Source organism: Mytilus galloprovincialis, chromosome 3, assembly GCF_965363235.1.
Source record: "Mytilus galloprovincialis chromosome 3, xbMytGall1.hap1.1, whole genome shotgun sequence".
NCBI lineage: Eukaryota > Metazoa > Mollusca > Bivalvia > Mytilida > Mytilidae > Mytilus > Mytilus galloprovincialis.
Window position 1 is genome coordinate 71428834 of NC_134840.1, and position 22754 is coordinate 71451587.

Consider the following 22754-nt stretch of genomic DNA (forward strand, 5'->3'; position numbering starts at 1 on the left):
ATCTCCATTCTGATTGTATGTAATGTGTAATTACTGTTATACTTCCCCTGCACAGCAAAACAGATGCACTGTTTTGGCAAGGGATTAACTACTGGTTGGGATGACAATCTTTGCATACTCTATAAATCGTTCAATAAGCATACACCACAGTTTATCATATTGGGGTTGGGGTGTCTTCTCAGTGTCCAAATCTGGCTCTGTTTCAGTGCATTTACACACATGACGCCATGGATGTAGTCGTCTGCTGCAGAATTTTCCAATTTGTTGCTACAGTACTTGTTAGAAATTTATTCATACCATTCTTAGTAATTTGCTTAACAAAACTATTGTGATCAGATCATATGTATTTGTACTTTATATGAATTTGTACTAAATATGATATTTCAATGGAAATTGTGGTGCCATAATGTATTCTCAATAATACCAAAACCCATGAGATGAGGATGAAATACCAAATCTATAAGATGAGGATAATTCAAGTGATATTTTATCTAAATCTTCAAGTATTATGAAAAGTCCTATTAACTTGGTGGAAGTGAAGTAGCTTTGTTAGTCACTAATGATTGGTGTAGGTCATTATGACTGAAACTAACTTTTGTTGATTGATAATGAACAAGAATGTGTCCCCAGTACACAGATGCCCCACTCGCACTATCATTTTCTATGTTCAGTGGACTGTGAAATGGAGTCAAAACTCTTATTTGTCATTAAAATTAGAAAGATCATATCATGGAACATGTGTACTAAGTTTCAAGTTGATTGGACTTCAACTTAATCAAAAATTACCTTGACCAAAAACTTTAATCTGAAGCGGAATGAACGGATGGACAAACAAAGACAGAGGAACAGATGTACAGACCAGAATACATAATGCCCCTCTACTATCGTAGGTGGGGCATAAAAAGTTCTTGGTTTATGGAAGTTGTTACAGTGTCAACTTGTTGATTCATGAAAATGTAATCAACTTTTGTTGAAGTGCAATTGAAAATTTCTTGCTATTGCACAATATTGTGCAATTAGATATTTCTTGCTATTGTGCAATACTGTGCAATTGAAGACGATTCAGCATATCAGTTAGGTAGTGTCAATGTTTGTTGCTCTAATTTATAATAGTTTCAATGTTAATTGATTGATGGAATGTTATAAACTTTTGTTGAATGTAAGATGGTGGCAACTTTTGTAGAAGTAATGAGTGTGTCAACTTTTGTTGATAATGAGAAAGTAATCACATTTGTTGAAGTTATTATAGTGTCAACTTTTGTTACAGTAATTGATGAAGTTAATTTAGTTGATGTAATGATAGTGCCATTTTTTAATGATTAATTTGATAGTGTCAGATATCATGAGAATGTAATCAACTGTTCTTTAATTTATAATAGTTTCAATGTTTTTTGGATTAAAGAAGAACTTGAGAATGTTATAAAATTTTGTTGAAGATATGATAGTGTCAACTTTTGTGGAGTGATGAATGTTATCAACTACTTGAATTTAAGATAGTGTCAACTTTTGTTGAAGATATGATAGTGATAATCATTGAAGATTGTTTAGAATATAATCAACTTCTTAAATTCATGAGTGTCAAATTTTGTTGATTGTTGAGAATGTAATTAACTGCTCTTGAATTTTTACTGGTTTAAACATTTGTAGACTGATAGGAATGGAATCAACTTATGTTGAAATGATAGTGTCAACTAAAGTTGATTGATGAATGTTATTAAATTGAAAAATTATGTCACTATTTTTGTTGTTTGGTGTGTGTGATCAAACTTTGTTAAAATTTAGTCATCCTCTATTGTAGAATGATTACAGAGTAATCAGCTGCTATCTGGTGCAATCAGATCAGTGCCGCAATTTGCCCCTGGTCAAAGTTAGGAGACTCTGGCCTTTATTAGTCTTGTATGATTTTTAATTTTAGTTTCTTGTGTATAATTCGGAGTTTAGTATGACATCCATTCTCACTGAACTAGTATACATATTTGTTTAGGGGCCAGCTAAAGGACGCCTCCGGGTGCAGGAGTTTCTCACTACATTGAAGACCTTTGACTGTTGTATGCTCTATGGTCGGGTTGTTGTCACTTTGACACATTCCCAATTTCCATTCTCAATTTTACTGATGATCTGTCAGAGTTATCATACACAATTAACACAAGCACAACTTTTCTATCAAAATTTATTTAGTAAACAATCTAACATAAACAATGTATAAAATACAACAGAAACATGCTAACATATCTCTCTTCGGAATGTTCCTCCTTGGAATTCTTTTACATTGGCTCAAAAATAATCCTCTCCCTTTGGAATTCTGTACATAAGCTCAAAAATAAACTATGTACATTTAATGTATAAAAAAATATCAGGTGGATTCCTTTAAACTGGATTTTCAAATCATTTTCTTCCTTTTATTCATCTCAGATAAAAGTGGAATGATAAAGAAATAAATATCACTTTTTACACTTTAAACGAAAAGCTTATTACATCTAAATATCAAACAGAAATAGTATCACTTCTGTCAAGTTTTGATTCATTTGTAGAAAATTACAAAACATACAAACATACAAAGTTTGGTGGGATAAAGTTTGAAAATGAATCAGATCTACCTAGCCTGAGATTATTTATATAATGAAAACATAAAGAGATGCTTGTCTTTCACAAAAATAAAACTAAACTACAAATCTGGTTAATAGCTGTAACAATTTTTTATAAAGCTATAATTATAACATCCAAAATCTGTGTGTGAAAAAAAACTTTGTTTTCTTATAACACTGATTAATTTGGGATACCATATAATAATTTATCATTTAGGGGTTATATTCAACTTAATAATGGAATAATTTAAAACAATTTATTATTTATGGAAAGTTTGGAGCTCATATCATTGAGGTTGGAAGTGAAACTTCAATAAACTATGTCACAATACTCCATTTTTAAAAAGTTCTATGCATCTAGTTACACACAATTTTTAGCCTTTGGGCTGTAACAATTAAACCAGCAAATGTGTTCATTTTTTTTCTCTTGTTAAAAGCATGAAAATGCACTTTGTTGAGATTATACATTGAGACAACATTTGTAGGATTTCAAAAAGAAAGTGAAAGGATGTCATGAACCCATCCATATTTGATATTTTGAAATATTACAAAATAATAATTCTTTAAACATTATTTCAATATGGAAAATAATTATGTCTCAAATAATTTGAGAATAGTTCTCTCATCTTTTTTATATTAGAAATAATATTTCCTTAACATTATTTCAATACGTAAATGGGAAAAGTTTGTCTAATATAAATTCGAGATTCTTCATTCATCTATTTTGACCTTTTGACCTTTTTCATAATCAACTTTAGAAAGACATTTTCACATGATAAATCATTTTAATGCATCTATCTCTCTGTTTAAAACACAAACTGTAAACAAACTTCTCATAGACTAATGAAATTAATAAAGCATTGTTACAAGTATATCTATAAACTATAAACTAAACTAAATGTTACTTACTATATTGATAATAAATGAAATAAATTTATGAATGGATAAACTTAACATATAAAAGAAAGATTACACAACCGGTTATATGATACAAGGCTTACAGATATTGACCTCATTAACATTTTGACAGGAACATATATGCATGTATAACAGTTATATTCTAAAATGTTTCATTATGATACATGTACATGTACCTGTAAAGGTTTTAACAAGGTCAATTTCTAATTCACAGAGATCATTTACAGTGAAACCTGTCTTAATCAAACCCAGCAATTGATATTATTTTCAAAGTTAAATAAACTTATTACGAAATTATCAAAGAATAATCAATGTTTGTTTTGAGTGATTGTTGGTTGTTTAACCTCCAAGGGCAAATATTTCATGCATGTTCAGGACTTCACATTGGAGAATAATTCAAACAGGCTTTAAATTTCAAAGGGTTCTATTTTGACGAGTCTCACTGCATCTCTTAGGAAAATAACACAATAGTACATCACTAACATTGCATATAAATATATTTTAATACAATTTTACACATATTGCACATGTTCACAACTTGATTAGGGCTATTCCAGAAAAAAATGTATCGGGGAGGTTGGAAGGCACATTATATTAATAATACATGGGTGATGGGTATAAGAGCAACTTTTCACACTATAATGCACTATAATTCTCATTTACAATTGCCTGGGTGGTGGGTGCTGACAAAAAACTGCCTTCCAACCCCCATACATTTTTTTCTTGAATAGGCCTTAACATTTAATATCCATGATTTTTTTTAAAACATAGATATAATATACAATGTTTGGAATTTATTCAACAAATACCATTGATTCATCTTTTTGTTTGTATTGTTTCAATGTCTGTTTTTATTATAACAATATTTTATTCTATTTTTGAACTTCGCTAGTTTGAGCTTTGAACAAATAGTGTGTGCACTGCAGATATTTTCTGAAATAGGCTGTTTACAGGCATTTTTATTCACTTATTTAGTTTTTCAAAGCATGAATGTAAAACCTTTGTCTAGTTATTCTATCTGAATTCATATTACTTGCAAGCTGTAAAACCAAATATTCATTCAGAGAATTTTACATGTATAGGTAACAATGAATACATGTATTACATAAATGAATTAACATATTCACTGCTCTTAGCTAAGCTTTTATAATACTTGAATACTGTCAAGAAACATAAGTTTGTCATGCTAGTAAATATAAGACAATGTATTTGATCTTATCTGTAATTGTGCAAAAACATTCACTTTAATAGTACAAGAACCGGTACCTTACTCCAAAACTTTTAAAAGATCCATTTGACCACTTACAATTATAAGGCAAATATTACTTTGATTATAGTCAATATATATAAGAAACTATACTTTAAAGAAAACTGATATGATTGTGCATGAAAGATAGACATAACAGAAAATAATAGTGTCAAAAACCAGCATTTAGTTATATATATCTAAACTACATGTAGCATGATATTCTAGTTCTTTTAAAAATACAAAAGTAAACGGACAATAAACAGTTTATAAGTTGTATTTGCCTAGTTCATCAAATATGTGACCTAATATCTTTTTGGTAACTCACTAATAATTCTATAATAAAAATATATAGATTCCAACTGAACATCTTATTTGTAATAACAAGGAAAGATAAAGTATTATTATTTTTTTTCCTTAATTCACAATTTCATTTAACTCGTATTAAGAATCCAAAATTCAAATAACATATTTGACCAAATTTCTAGTTAAACATCTGGCAATATTAAATCTCCATTTTCTTTGTTAAAAAGATTTGATTACTTGAAAAGACTTGATTACTATAAAACCAGTAGAGGAAAGTGAGAAAAAAATACAATTCCATAAAAAATCTTTTTCATTTTTGAATATATATAAACCCTGACCCCGCTATAATCAATATACCTTTCAAAGGTACATGCCATTTATTAAATAATCAGCTTCATTTGAATGCAAACTTTTTCCTCGTCTGATTTTTCGCTTAACTGTCCGTAATCGACAGCCCACAAAAATAAGTAACATTAGACAAATACCAAGTCCTAATGCCAGGGCCACAATTGGGCCTTGATTATTGTCTGTTGGACTTTTTATTACTACTTTTTTTGGTGCTTCCAAGCCCACATTTTTCTCTGTTTCAGTTGGGTCTTTAGGAGTTTCTGACATAGTTGAAGTAGATTTTGTTGCAGTTTCTGGTTTATCATCTGGTTTATCATCTACTGGTTCCTTTTCCTTTGAATCAGCTTCACTCTGTTGATCTTTATCCTCATCCTTAACATCTAAAAATATCAGTCAATTCTGTTTTATCAGAACATTAGAGTGTTGCTATATTTATCTCATTTCAGTTCTTCATCTTACACAATGACAAAAATCATTTTTCATAGGGAAAATAAGAGAATTTAAGACCTTAAATTGTGAATTTTGTACTAATCGGACAAGCTTGTACATGTATTACTAAATCACACAGCATATTGCCATTAACGCATAATTATGCAAACAGTTTGATGAATAAATTGAAAATAGAATGCAAAACAAAACACAACATAACCGATTTCTCTGTTTGAGAAAAGAATTTTGCATTTTAGATAGCTTTAAATTAAGGATTTATTAAATGGAACCTTATCAATGGCATTTTATGCTTATAACAAACTGAGCATGAAGATTGTAATTTGAACAAATGTGTATCAATCTTGTCGTTATAATGGAAATAGGAAAGAAAACTATTCACAACTTTTTTGGACTAGGTGATTTAGAGCCAGACATTTTTGATTCAAGGTATAATGTTGTCCTACAAATCTGAATTAAAGTAGATGTGGAAATATGTCAATGAGACAGCAACCCTACAACAAAAGCTCTATGTTATAGACTATAAAAGTTAAGAACAAATCTAAAAGAAAAAAATCTTTTAGCTGCCATCCAGACAAAATTCTCAAAAAAACAAACAAAACATTCAAATATCTTCAGTTTTTTAGTGCTGTTTCTTTGATGTCCCATTGATGTATACCCCATATAACAAAATGTAGACAATAACAACATATACTATTTCAATAATATACCTGTCTCTAATGGTATATCCTTATCAGATTCATCTGGTACATCAGGTTGTTTCTCCTCTGGCTGATCAACCACTGGTTTGGGTGGTGATGGAGTATTAACTGTAAAGAGACAATTCATTGAATTGTTAAAATTTTCAAACTTTTAACTGACTTATTAAACATTTTTTTTTACAACAGATACTACTTAAAATAATTTCAACTTGGGCTATTCTCTTTGTCAACAAAATGACTTAAAGGTCAAAGGCAACAGTTCCATGTGTCTAGTTTAAAAATTAAACTTGAATAAGTTTATTCAACTGTCGACTAAAAGTTTTTACCATCTTTAAAATATTTTTTTGTACCGTAATTCATTGCAAAGTTATCAAAGACTATCAGAATTGCAATATTTTTAATGGAAGTAAACTTTCATATAACATAAAATAGGAAAAATAACACACCGAATCTAGGTATCTTTATGTAATTCACTATTGTGGACATTGTTTAGTTCAAACTTGTATGATTGTATTGTGTTTTCACTAGATTTTAATTGATTGTTAGCGTTAAATTTGATTTTTGATATTTGGTGTTTTAACACTACTTTTAAGCACTGCATTTCAGCTGTTTCGTGGAGGTCAGTTTTTATTGGTGGAGGAAGCCGGAGGAACCACCTTGACCAAAAACTTTAACCTGAACGGACGTACGAACAGAGGCACAGACCAGAAAACATAATGCCCCTCTACTGTCGTAGGTGGGGCATAAAAACTACCGACCGTCGATAGGAAAACTGACAATCCTAGTCATTTAAAATTGGAGTCGAGTGCACCTGCACGAGCGGGGTTCGAAATCACAACCTCAGTGTTGACTGGCTAGTGATAACGGTGTGGTCACGTTTCTCCAACATTTGGTAATTAGACTAAAACAACATTAGGGATTATGGGGTCCTTTTAAGGACTGGATCTTGATATCTACCTGTAATTCACCTGTTCTTGACCAAAATATTGTTAAAAAAGGTATACATTTTTTTTTTTTTTTTGCTTTTTTTCATAATTTTGTTCTCTATTTTTCATAATTATGTATTATAGATTACAATGTTGCGATCTGGAATAAAAATTATCATTTTATATTTTGATAGCTATTAAGAGTTTATATATCGTGAGTCATTAATCTTAATATATATAAAAGTACAAAACGCAGCTTATTATCACCGATACAGTTTATTCAAAATTCTTAGTCAACTTGCATTAATTGTCCAAAGCTTAAGTAACAAATCGAAAATACTAGTAGTGCACAATATTCACCAAGCCAGTTCCCACAGTTAAACACTATATAGATCACAACGCAACGCGATGTACCCAATTTGTATCAGCTCCGTTTTCGTTGAAAAAGTGGACAGATATACGACTGACTATTTCATCTGATAAGACAGCATACCACGAAAACTGGCTTCGGCTTTAGTGATATACAGACAGAACGACCAGGTAGATATATGGTTCTTCGCACTAGAAGACAATCGCTTTTCGTGACTTTTTACATAAATAAAACTTAGCTGTTTTGCATCGGTTTAGATTTTAACATCTACATGTAACACAAATACAACAAGAATGTGTCCTCAGTACACGAATGCCCCACTCGCACTATCATTTTCCATGTTCAGTGGACCGTGAAATTGGGGTAAAAACTCTAATTTGGCATTAAAATTAGAAAGATCATATCATAGGGGACATGTGTACTAAGTTTGAAGTCGATTGGACTTAAACTTCATCAAAAACTACCTTGACCAAAAACTTTAACCTGAAGCGGGACAGACGGACGGACGGACGAACGAACGGACGGAAGGACGGACGGACGCACAGACCAGAAAACATAATGCCCCTCTACTATCGTAGGTGGGGCATAAAAATATATCAAGTAATAGAATAAATGACTAAAATGAGGTACAGTCAGTGAACATTTCGATATTTCATGTTACTTCTAATAAAAAAAAAAAAAAAATTTAAATAATTTCGAGATTATTTCTTCATAATTTTTTATGAAATTTACAGTTTGATTAGAATTTCCCTTTTTTATTTAAGGATTTTTTTTGTTGAATAACCTTTTTAATTTTGTTAATCAAATACGGATGAAAATGATTACGTAACCGTTTCGGGTTATACTCGACCAAAAAATATATGGTTTGTTAATGTTTTGATATAAATATTTTTTAAAAATATCCCTTTTTACAATATTTCAGTTAAGACCTGATAAAGGTGAATTACAGGTAATTATCACGCTGCAAGTCCTTATGAGGACCCCCTAATCCCTTATGTTGTTTTAGTCTAATTATCAAATGTTGGAGAAACGTGACTAAACCGTGATAACTGACAGTAATAACTACTTAGACCACTCGGCCACCAAGGCCCCTGTTAGCATTAAAACATCAGATTCAACATACATGGCTAAATGATGGCTAAATGAGGAAGCTTGAAATATACCAAGAAATCCACAAACCTTCAGCAGGTAAACTTTCAATGTAGTCGATTAAGATTGTGGTCTTATGCACCTTATGTAGCGAACTTAATTTAATTATGTATGTAATAATCACATGGAAATGAATCAATACAAACCTTTGTCTTCATGAATTTCATCTTTGTCATTGGACTGTTTATCTGCAAAAATGATAAAACAATTATAAAATCATGTTCTTCAAAGTTCAAAATTTGAACAATAAATTCCAATAACTTTTTAAGAAAAAAACTGACCTCTCTTTAAATTTATTGTTCACCATTTACTTCCTAAACAAATAACTACATCTGTAGAACTACATATATTTTAAAATCAACAAAATCTCAATTTCTAATTAAGTCTATATGAAAAGTATAAAGGTGGGTTTATGTTTTAAAGTCATTGATAAATATTTATAATTATACACAGCATATCAAACCATATGTGCAACATTTAAAACTATCACACTTAAAAATGTGAACTACACTGTTTGTGTTTGGGGGCGAGGGTTAACCAAATTCACTCATTTTTCAACATCTAACATGTACATGATGTTAATACTTAACTTGTAACGCATGGCAATTTACTTAAAATCAACATTTATTTTCGTTAAAAAAAATTCAATGGTGTTATGGTATCTGTGTACCTGTGCAGAGAAGTTAAAATCTACAGTGACTTTTGTTAAATGAACCTGAAGAATCTTTAAAAGTTTAGAAATCAGAATCTTACGAAAGGCTTTAAGCTGAGTAATATTTTCAAAAGTAATTCATAGCAAGATATCAGATTATGTAAAACTTCAGAGCTATCAATATTTAATTGATGGCCTGAAGTTATTTATGTGATGGTGATCATGGTGTACATATACACACAATTTCACTTTTTATCCATATCTCTATAGATTATGAAACAGTGAATTGAGAAATAATTAGTGTAGTTCAGAATGTGAATGTTATATTTTCAAAGTAGAAAGTTTTATTTTACCCCACAAATGTGGCCATAGTATACCCTTATGTTTATGATGTTTTTTCTTTCCAAAATCTGAAATTCAAAGACATTTACACCTTTTTAAAATAAAATTTAATAACTAAGGACTCATATTAACACCAACTTGAAATAAATATGGCTATAATAAAATCTGCAAATAAAAAATCAATGTTACTATAAATTGCAGCTTTTTATGATATGAAGTATAATACTCTTTATCCATTCTACCAAATTCATATAAGTGTTGACCAATTTCCTTGCAAATATTCATATTTGTTTAATTTTATAAAAAAAAAACCTGATGTATTAATTTCAGATGTTGGAACAAAAATTTCTGAGGAAGAACTTGAGCAATCTATATTAAAGTTTAATGAATCAAGTTGTACCATCAAAGCTATATTGATTACAATACTAATCAAATGTTAAATAGCTCTTTTTAAAATTATAATTTAACGGAAAAGATGCAAGTGAAATTAATTGACATTTATATGAATACGGGTATGAATATAATTCATGTGCAAACATCAACACAAACAACATTGATACACATAAATACATCATACACACAGAAACAAACACATTTAGGTAAATCAATGAAAAGAAAAGGGGAAGCAACTCTAAAAATTATAATCAGTGATGGAAAAAGACTAGAAATTTCCTGCTTTCAATCTAAATTTTAGTTACAAGTAAGACTTTTTTTTACATCTTTAGGATGTTCTTCACTGTTAGGAAAACATCTGCTAACTTTTGAACTTTCCTAAAATAACGCTGATCTATTTTGAAATTAACGAAAAAATGTAAAATTAAGTTTAAAAAAATATAAGCTTTAAATCTTAGGTTGTCATGAATAAAGCCTGCTTTCTGTACAGCTGAAAGAAACATTAAAAAAAAAATACAGTGCATTCTACCAACAAAAGAAAAAGATGGACATGTAAAAACAAAAACAAAATTAAGAGCGGCTTTACAGTTAAAACAGGTGAAAATAAATTTAAATGCATACTGCAATGTACGACATCCATGCAACATTTTGACAATTTCTACGACATCTATGTGATGAGGTACAACACTCAACTACCTGGTGCAAATATATTCTCATAGTAATCCTTGCCTGGTCTATGATTCTGTTGTTGACGGAATTCAGAATAATCAGAGCCATCATCATAATAATCTGGCCAGTTGTTGTATCTTGTGTTGTCATCGTAATCAGAATATTTTCCTTTCTGTCTAAATCTGTATGGATATCTATTACGGTAATTTTCATTTCCTGAGTTATCTACCTTAGTTTTATAATGCTTGTTGTCATGGGAAACTTTGGGATTTCTGTTGTTATGGGATTCCTTGTAATTCCTGTTGTCTCCTGAGTCTATGTAATGTTTGTTATTATTATCTGAATCCTCAAAATGTTTATTGTTGCCTGAATCTTCAAAATGTTTGTTGTTATCTAAATCCGCAAAATGTTTATTGTTGCCTGAATCATCAAAATGTTTATTGTTGCCTGAATCTTCAAAATGTTTGTTATCTGAATCCGCGAAATGTTTATTGTTGCCTGAATCTTCAAACTGTTTGTTATTATCTGAATTTTGGTAAGGCCTGTTGTCATCTGAATCTTTAAACTGTTTGTTATTACCTGAATTTTGGTAAGGCCTGTTGTCATCTGAATCCTTGAAATTTTGTTGACCTTTTTGCGATATATGTTTAGTAGATTCCTGATTTTTATGCTGACGATTGTTATGGTAATAGCTATCATCATTTTCTGACCAACCTGGATAATAGTTTTCATCAATGTATGAATTATCATTCATGACTGATTTTCTAGTTGTCATAACAACAGGTGAGGCGGTTGTTGTCGTGGTTGTTGTAGAAGTCGTAGATGTTTTTGTTGTACTAGTTGAATTTGGCTGAAGTACAGGCTGTTTATTTACATTTGTCTTATTATTACTCCTGCCCTCATGTAGCAGACTAGGTTGTCTATTTCTTGGGAGATTGTTATAGTTCGGATATACATTCAGATCACCATACAATGGTTTGACAGAGTCTTGATAATTTTGATTCATATCATTTCCAGCATTTTTATCATACACTTGATTTAATGGATATTTCTGCAATGGCACATTTTGGTTAGGTCCATATGCACCATAAAATTTTGAATTGAGATTGGTATTATCAGTCTTTAGTCCAGAATTAAATGGATTGTTGAATTTCTGTCCTCCATATCCAAGAGGATTCAAATATCCTTGACCTAATTGCTGACCTTGGAATTGTGGGTAATCTGAGTATGGTGACTGGTACTGCTGTGGGTTATTCAATAATCCCTGCTGTGGTGGCCAATAGTAATCCTGCATTTGTTGGGGTAGCAAGGGATTATTGCTTCCATACAAGTTTGGATTGATAAATCCAGTTTTATCTGGTACCTGTCCATAAAACTGGTTCCCAGATATTTTATCACTGTTTGGCAGTAATGGTGACTGGTTCTTAGGCACAGGATTTTGTATGGCTTTACTTGCAATTTTATTAGAAAGGCTAGGTAAACCACCATTTTCTGCAATTGTCCCTTGATTTCCTTTCACTTCAGTTTTACTGTCTATATTTTCTAATGAATTCAAATTATATAATGGTTAGATATTAGTATGATATTAACAACTCTTAGCGCATAATGGAAATGAAAAAAAATATACATGTAATACATCTTTATCATTAAATAATATAATAATACATTCTAAAATTATTAGTAATCTCCTCACAGTTTTCTCTATTAGTAGATATGTGAACCAACCACATGCCTTTAGTGCAATATCCTTATATGCATATTTTCAGAACTCTCCTCACTATTAAACTTTCAACACATTGATCACTTTCAATATAATTACCAAAATAACAATCTAAACTAACTGCCATCAGCACACTTATCACTTACAACATACTTATCCATAGTCGTGAGAGATAAGTGACTATAAGGGAAGCAACCTACCTTTAGAGTTTTTAAGTCATTTTTCTTCATTACAGCCAAGAGCACACACATCACTTTCAATAGTCAAGAAGGATTATTGATAAGAAGGGGAAGTAACTTAATACCTTCAGTCTTTTCAGGAGGCCTGTCACCAGCACACAGACCACTTACAATATACTTATCTATAGTAAAGGGAGATAATTAACTATAACGGGAAGTAACCTACCTTCAGCCTTTTTAGGACAGTTTTATTCATTGCTGCTATCAGCACACAGATCTCTTATAAAATAGTATCTATAGTCATGAGATATAATTGACTATAAGGGGAAGTAACTTATTTTCAGATTTTTTGGACAGTTTTCCTCATCTCTGGCATCAGCACACAGACCACTTACAACATACTTATCTAAAGGCAAGGGGGATAATTAATTGTAAGGGGAAGTAACCTACCTTCAGGTTTTTTAGGACATTTTTCTTCATCACTGCCATCAGCGCATTGTGGAACTCCATCACATCTATGTTTACTATCTATACAGTCAGGTACATCAAAATCTTGTCCTTTGTTTTTACATTGAAATTCATCTTCATTACAAACTTCTCCTAAAATCAATGTCATCATGGTTAAAAATGTAATATTAAACAAAAAAAATATCAAGTTGTCTTCTTTTGATGTACAAGAGTGGAAAACACTTCCCCAGTATTTCAAAGAAATATCATGGGTTCTCAAATCTAGCACTGTTTCCCTAAAATAATAACATTACATTTAGAATTCAAGAAAAATATCAAACAATAAACCCAGATAACGCCAATTGAACTTTTATTGAAAAATCAAACTAGAAAATGTTTCATTAGTTGGCAAATGGCATCGTTTCAGCCATGGTGAAATTATACTTTTTTAAAGTCAGTAAACATGTACAAGACTTTTAAATTTTGTGTTTAAAACATTATTTAACCTCATTTCAATAAATTTCAATTAGTCTTAAAAAATATTTTTTCAACTGATGAAACTCCCCCTATATATATAATTCCATTATGACTCAATAATTAACAAACAGATTAAGAAATATGATTTTTTTTTTACAACATTGGAAATATATCTTTTGGGTCATGAAATAAGGATTACTTACTGCATATAGCATAGATTGCATGGTAACCTTTTTTACATTTACATTGTTCATCACGACATTCAGCATTTCTATCAACACACTTTTCGTCCCAATCTATATCACAATCTCCATACAATGGCACTGAAAGTATATCATTTTATATATATATGTAAATTAAATTTGCACTATAGTGCTACATGCATGACATGTATGTTAGTACACTGTATGATCTAATCCATTGTTAAGCAATATTTCTATGACTGAGTTTTAATGAAGTTGATTTTTTCTTTTGTTATCAAGCTTGTTACTATGCATACCAAGAAAAACAGGAACACAAAGATTTATGAATAAGTTGTACTGTTCTGTCAAGAACAAGAATCTATACTGTATCATAATGTCAGCAATTAAGGTTGTATATTCATGTATGAACTTCCCCAATGTTAATTACATCAAAATTATACTAAATGGTTTGTAAAATATACAAAAATCAGTTCCTTCCTTCCTTCCAACTTCCTTGTATATATATGCTAGTTATTACATTGTTAACCAACTGACTCTTCATCATGTAAGTATTTAAAATAACTTTGTAAATATTTTATTTATATATACATGCATAATAATTTAACATAAGTTTTTCAGAGTTCCATGCCACTTGATGTTTAGGGACCAACCATTAATCAAACAATTAGAGTTCCTTACTTTAGTAATAATTAATTTACAAATAAACTTGTAATTGTTTGTGGTTGACAAGGTTGGCAAAAAAGCGGTCAATACTAGTATTGACCATGCCAGTGGCAAATACTGGTCGATTGAATTTTGAGTAGTCATTACTATAAAAAACCTCTATCTACTTGGTCATTTATAATTACTATTAATAATTAATTTTTAAAGAAAGTGTTCAAATCATTTTTAATGCTTTTATTTCTAATTCTATTGTAAATTCAAACAGGGATCTACATTGATTAATGTGTACATAATATTATAGTAAAAGATAAAAACTTTTTGTCCCTTCTTCAAATTTCCATTTCCAGCATGAAGAAGGCTTTTATCTCACAGTTAAATAGACAGGAAATAATTTATTGTTTAAGGGAGTCTTCATATATCAAGTTTATTACTTTCAACCCATGCACTGTCAACTTTTATTGGAGGCTGTTGTTTTAGTAATTAAATTTTCACACCTAGCAATGCCAGATGATAGGTAAAAAGACCCATGTAACTTCATTTACCTGTAGTTTAATTTACCTTTAATTTTAATTACCTGTAAAATCACACATTTTGAATAAAAATATATAAATTTAAAGATGTTGAAATAAAATGTAAATTTGTATATATATACATGTATCTTAAGTATGCAATATCATAATTCATAATAACTAAATTTTAAATCAGTAAGAATAAGTGTTATAAATGAATAAAACATATCCAATTCATTAATTTTATAAGCTGACACATGCATAAAGATTAAAGTTTAAGTATATTTGACTTTTTATCTAAGTTTTTACTTCAATTAATAGTAGAAACAACCATGAAAATTTCAATTGACCAGTATTTGCCAGTATTGACCACTTGGGGAGTATTATCCGGGGCGGTAAATACCGGTAAATACCACTGGTAAATACCGGGGGTGGTATTTACATAGATGCCAACCCCCTTTTGACACAATCAGTAACAAACTATCAAATTTTCCGTATTTTTGAAAAGTTTTCAGTTATCATTTATAAACGTGCATTTACCAATAAAAATTACTGACGAGTGGTTGCAAAGTGATGTACACTAAAATTTGTCATTTAACATGTTGTCTGTAGTATGTATTCCATTCATTGATTGTTCAGATGTTCTCGACTCAAACATTTTTGTTTTGTCAAGGAGAAGTAGAGAAAGGGGGAAAGCTACTTAATAAAATGCAAGTTTGCCTCTTCGGAAGTCTGTTAGTTACCCAACAATAGGTTGATAACTCCCGAGAAACCGGAAGCATTACATTGGCGTTTCCTAAATACTGGACCAGGACGGAAAAGTAATGATAAAAATCCGCGTTTTACAAAATTGAACGTCGATGATTGGGAATCCGTAACTATTCGACTTTGACCGTAATAGCGTAGTTTTTATCGCAAAATCGGAAAAACTACGGAAAAATCGTAATGGTTGGCATCTATGTATTTACCGCCCAACCTTGATGGTTGACATTAAAAATTTCAAATGTTTTATCAGAATCCATTGTCAATCCTACCACATGATTGAGTAACCCTCTCTAAATTGGACATATATCCCCTCCCCCATACATGTGTGGTTCTTCCATAGATTTGAGGTCTTCTTCAAACAACTTCTCCTCCGTTAAAGTCCTTAAAGATTGCTGTTCACACTTCTGGACAACAATGTACAAAAAATGTATGATATAGAAATAATATTAAGTTGATTTTTCTTTTTTTATTTTGATATACATGTAAATTCAATTTTGATATGAGCTATTTAAACATGTAAAGAAAATTAAGGTTTTGTTGCATGTGTAGCTGGGGGCAGTTGGGATGGAGTCCGAGATTTAGCTTTTCCAAGGTTTAATGTGGTGTATATAACATACCTTTTGCTCTTTGTGGATATGGTGTTGGGGTGTGTGTAGTTGGTGGTGGTGGCGATGGAGTCGGAGGTTTAACTTTACCAAGGTTTTCTAATTCATTCTCATGGTACTGTTGATGAGCACTAGGCATAAAGTCATTAATTTGGAATGACATCACACTGTAGTTTCCATGGTGAGCAAATACACATTTTGATGGTGTACCACAGTCAAAAAGGTAGCAGCTATGTTCTTCCTAAAATATAAATTGACATACATGACAATAATGAGTATACAAATTTTAAATGTTCTTTTTGTCTTTGTAGTTAAAATCATAAACTAACTATTGTAATTGACCAATACATGTATAAACCAATATGGCATTTAGAATGTTTCCAATCTTCTTTTGACTTAATTAATTTAAAACCAACCAAAGACTTCTATTTTATTTTGATTTCTAATTGCCAGCTTATAGCCCTTTAAGACTAAGTCATCATAATATATGATATCATACACTATAAAATTGAGAATGGAAATGGGGAATGTGCCAAAGAGACAACAATCCGACCATAGAAAAAAACAACAGTAGAAGGTCACCAACAGGTCTTCAATGTAGCGAGAAATTCCCGCACCCGGAGGCGTCCTTCAACTGGCCCCTAAACAAATATATACTAGTTCAGTGATAATGAACGCCATACTAATTTCCAAATTGTACACAAGAAACTAAAATTAAAATAATACAAGACTAACAAAGGCCAGATGCTCCTGACTTGGGACAGGCGCAAAAATGCGGCGGGGTTAAACATGTTTGTGAGATCTCAACCCTCCCCCTATACCTCTAGCTAATGTAGAAAAGTAAACACATAACAATACGCACATTAAAATTCAGTTCAAGAGAAGTCCGAGTCTGATGTCAGAAGATGTAACCAAAGAAAATAAACAAAATGACAATAATACATAAATAACAACAGACTACTAGCAGTTAACTGACATGCCAGCTCCAGACTTCAATTAAACTGACTGAAAGATTATGATTTCATCATATGAACATCAGGCACAATCCTTCCCGTTAGGGGTTTAGTATAATACCATCATAACATATACATGTATGAGAAGAACATAACCCGTGTCATGCCAACAACTGGTTTTTAAATAAATGTGTTTATTTCCGATGCAAAGACCCTATAAGTGAATCAATATTAACGCCAAAATATGCAATCTTTAATGACCTGACAACAGTATCGTAACTATATCCCTTCTTAATAAGTCTATTCAAAGGTTTTGTTAGTTTTTGAGGTGAATACTGACACCTTTGTGCTTAATAAAAAATATTTCCATAAAAAAATGGATGTGAAATACCTGAACGTATAAGAAGTCTGCATGTTGAGCTATATTTACGAATGATGTCCTTATACCGATGATAAAATTTAGTAAATGTTTTGACTAGTTTGTGATATCGAAAAGGCACTGGCTACGGTTACATGAAAATGTATTAACAATAATAAAAATATTATTGTACATTGGGGACTAAATGCCGGAATGCATGGTTGGATAAGGAACCGATTAATTACGAATGTAACAATAATTATTGAGGCTACGGTTACATTGCATTATTGTTACATGAAAAACAGCAATGTTCGATGGGACTAGTAATATGTACTAAATAATAAAAGTTGAGGACATGATCTTATATTTACAATACATACAAGTATGACATACATTTTTTTGATTTTTTTTATAGTACGTCCTCCATGGATTCTGAAATCGGACTCGGACATCTCTTAAATTGAGTTTTACTATGCGTAGTGTTGTGCGTTTGTTTTTTCTACATTGGCTAGAGGTATAAGGGAGGGTTGAGATCTCATAAAGATGTTTAACCCCGCAGCAATTTTGCGATTTCTAAAGTCAGGAGCCTTCTCATGGCCTTTGTTAGTCTTGTATGATTTTTTAATGTTAGTTTCTTGTGTATAGTTCGGAGTTTAGTATGACGTCCATTATCACTGAACTTGCATACATATTTGTTAAGGGACCAGCTGAAGGACACCTCCGACGGGTGCGGGAGTTTCTCGCTACACTGAAGACTCATTGGTGACCTTCAGCTGTTGTCTGCTCTATGTTCGGGTTGTTGTCGCTTTGACACATTCCCCATTTCCATTCTCAATTTTATACATGTATACAGAAGTTCACAGTTAGCAAACTTTGCTTTTGATGTATCAATTTTTGGTAAGTGCGTTTGTATAGCTGTATGAAATTTGTGTCTTGATATTGTTTCAGTTTCGTTTCAAACGCATCCCATGCAAGTTTTAAATTTTTCACCCAAACAAAATTGGTAATAGGAATATTTTCATCTTTTGTTCAAAGTATAATGACAGTAAATACGAGTAGGTGTGCAGTTAAATACTTAAAAGTGAACAGTTTTCCCAGTCCGAGTTTTCAACAACAAACCATTTAACTATATTTTTCGCCTTTGGCACTACTAATTTGAAGCAGTATCTTTAAGAACATCAAATCCATTAATACCTAAAACTATTTAAACACCATTTGTTGAATAATAATATTTATTATTATAACAAGTATTATTTAGTAGACATGAATGAATTAAGCAACAAAACTATATAGAAGATATAAGTTTAATAAATCTAGCGTACATTGCTGTTTTTCATGTAACAATAACGCAATGTAACCGTAGCCTCAATAATTATTGTTACGTTCGTAATTAATCGGTTCCTTACCCAACTTTGCATTCCGGCAATTAGTCTCCAATGTAACAATAATATTTTTATTATTGTTACATTTCCATGTAACCGTAGCCAGTGCCTATCGAAAACCCTGGTGTAATAATTTTTCAGTAATACATAAATTTCTCTATACAATACATTATAACATGTTACAGATGAAACACTAAGCGATACCATACCATTATACGATAAACTCATGATGTACAAACCCTAACAAACTGTTGTATGAAAGTGTGTATGCAAGTATAATGTACGGACAATGCCAAACCTTAAACAAACAATTCCAAAAAATTTAGATGTTTTATCTGTTACATTACAGAGACTGTAACTGGCTTTATATTGAGGCAACTTGGCTATTCTCTGGACTCAAAACTTAGTGGTCAAAGAGAAAAAAAAGAATGTACCTTCTCCTCGTATACTGCTAGGTTACAATTTTGTGTGTAACAACATTTCTTGGCACATTCCTTTGCGCTCAAATTAAAAGCATTCTTTAAATAAGCTGCTCCATTATCTAGAGATGACTTGGATTTTATTATTACGCTGGAATTGAGGTTGTAACTGCAGGCATTGCCTGAGCTATCAGACAATGTTTTTAGGCCATAAGGATTCGTTTCGTGAAAATTGTGCTGGTTTCTATAGTTAGGATAATGACGCTCGTTTTCACTGGCTCTATATGGCTGTCGAAAATTTTGGTGTCTGTTTTGCAATTCGATTTTCTGTTTCGGCGGATCAACATCACCGACACTGTCGTCGTGATTGTTTTCTATGGGAATATCGTCCTTCTTTTCTTGTTCAACACGCTTCTCTATATATTGCCATATGTTCGGGTCATCAAGAAGTTGGTCCAAATCTTGGAGCTTCTCTTTGCTTGCGTGAGCTATGACAATGAGAGAAATAATCCATAGAATTTTAACCATTTTGTGCATCTACTTCTTGGCCTTGTGTTTATGTGTTGACATCACTTCCGGTTAGTGCGTAATGATATGACTAAAAAAAAAGAAGAAAATAACAGATTGTTCTACAAAACGAAACTTTGTGTAATAAATATGGGGGCATTTTACGGAATAAACCAATTCGGACCGACAGATAAGTCATTTCGGACCATCTATATACTCAACTCGGACTGTCTTTAAATTACGTCTCATTGGACCGTTAAAACTCAAAAAAAGTATTCTTGAAGATTATCAATTCATTGAAAAACTAAATGTAAGCAAAAAATGAATTATGTAAAATCAGAGCTGTATTATATGTCACGCTTTCGCGTCGATCCGGCCCCACGTCGATCCGGCCCAAGTCGATCCGTCCCACGTCGATCCGGCCCCACGTCGATCCGGCCCAAATGTAAAGTCGATCCGGCCCCAATAAAAAAATATATTTATAAGGAATAAAAATAAAGATATATATTAAAGTACTTCATAAATGTTTATGATTTTTATTATAATGTTAAAGGTGTACGGTAAAAAAAAAAAATTTTTCTTCTTCAGATGAGTATAAAACAACTAGGTTGATTATGTTTTTATTACAAGTTTTCAAGATTATTGGGTATAATTATATTAAACAATTCAGACATCAACATTAATCAGCAGTAATTAGCGTTTTCTTTCAATTGACTGTGATCCTAACAAGTCTTTCATCTTGTGTAATAACAAATAGTTACATACACAACGGTACAAGCCGATATAAGACGGTACCATTACCACCTCCTTCTTCCTTCGTGTCGTCGGCCACATGTATGACATCCATGTGCCAACATGTATGACATCCATGTGCCAGACCCAGAACCAGAAGAAGACACAGACAGTGACTGATTACATTAACATTTGTTTGAACTGTATGACGTGTATTGTATTATGCGACTACAATCTATATGTTTTTATAACATTTATTTATTATTCTTGATGAGCAAATATTATACATGTATATATGTGTAGAATGATATAGTGCATTTGTTTTTTGATGAGCAAATATTACATATGTACGGCGTATGAAAGTTGCTGTATATCATGTTATTGTAGTACTGCAAGTGTAACCCCTTTAAGTAAGTGACAGTGTAAAACTGTTAGTGTAAATGATTTAAAAGTTATATATATTTATGTGAGTGTCAGAGATAGTTAGTATGTATGATGTTATTGTTATATTTTAGTAGTGCTGATATTATATTTTAGAGTGTGAAAACGTGCATTCAGTGTCATTGTTTTGTTATTTTCTTGCAATAAAGAATAATGGATACTCATATAACTTGTGTTTTTTCTACACACAACTATTCAAAATACTGTCAAGTTTATGAAAAATATATCGATATAGGAAGATGTGGTGTGATTGCCAATGAGAAAACTCTCCATCCAAATAACAATTTATAAAAGTAAACCATTATAGGTTATTATTATATACACCAAACAAAATATCAATCTATAAAGAAAGACCTTGTTGATATTATAAAAAAAAACATTCAAGTAAATAGAAGCCTGTGATGTTACCTGAAAAAAATACAATTTATAATTATTATATACAACAACCTAAACCAGAAGATCAATTAATCAGGATTTGATTTAATTAAGTGATTACAAGTGGCATTACCTTAGTTCACAATCATCAGACAATTGTTGAATAAACAAACCAATTATAGACTAATGATTTGATTAATCAAGTCATTATGATGAGTTAAATTTAATAGGTTCCAGTGGACTGTAAATATTTATTTACATATTCTGTGTATGAACAAAAAGAAAATGAAATCGCCATGAGTTAAAGTTAAAGTTATCATGGAAAATAACTTCATATTTTAAAATATGTTGAAGCTGCTATACAACCAACGACACAATTACAATCATTTTCGTATCGATTTAAAATAGTTCTTTAACTGGTACTCCAATACTTCACTTACCTGTTGTCATCCATCATCGGACACTTTCAAATTCCATTTATACTGTGTCACAAATTCCTCCAAGATCAATATAGTTATTTCTTATGTGGCAGTTAGGATTATTACGGCATTGTTATTTCCCTTGTTTAAAACTATAAATTTCATATTTCTTTATTTAATGATTTACATGAATCTTATTCAGTACATATTTGTTAAATTGCATAGCTTTTGGTATTTGAATACATTGGTTAAAGATATTTATTTATATTGTAAAGTTTAATATTTGCATCGTTGCAAATTCTTTGGTTACCTTCTGTGAGAAATTTATATATTTTATATAACTAGTTTTAGATTCTTACTTTGAATTCTCTGAGGACTGACATTCAGTCCAACCAAGGAAAGCCAGGCTTTCCAACTAAGTATCCATTAGGTTAGTGCCTTTGCTACATGCCTCCATAGTACGGGTTTATTTGAAGTCATTGAATGCTCCATTTCTACACTTTTGGCTTTACATAATAAAAGTTGTACTTTGTCGAATAAATTATATA

At 31.1% G+C, this 22754-nt stretch overlaps 1 protein-coding gene across 5 annotated transcripts; it reads right to left on the reverse strand.

Annotated features, from left to right (window-relative positions):
- Nucleotides 1-2152: 2152 nt before the first annotated feature.
- On the reverse strand, nt 2153-20320 carry LOC143068836 (uncharacterized). 5 transcript variants are annotated; one of them, XM_076243168.1, is made up of 10 exons: nt 19748-20319; nt 16633-16861; nt 14079-14198; nt 13402-13551; nt 11632-12594; nt 11080-11577; nt 10002-10058; nt 9143-9184; nt 6561-6659; nt 2153-5783 (listed from the first exon to the last, which is right to left on the reverse strand). In XM_076243168.1, exons 1-10 carry the CDS (start codon nt 20267-20269, stop codon nt 5416-5418), a joined length of 3048 nt encoding a protein of 1015 aa, XP_076099283.1. In that variant the 5' UTR covers nt 20270-20319; the 3' UTR covers nt 2153-5415. The 5 variants fall into 5 exon arrangements, with proteins under 5 accessions (XP_076099283.1, XP_076099281.1, XP_076099282.1 ...); XM_076243166.1 differs by having other exon boundaries at nt 11080-12594; nt 19748-20320; XM_076243167.1 differs by having other exon boundaries at nt 10026-10058; nt 11080-12594.
- Nucleotides 20321-22754: the final 2434 nt, after the last annotated feature.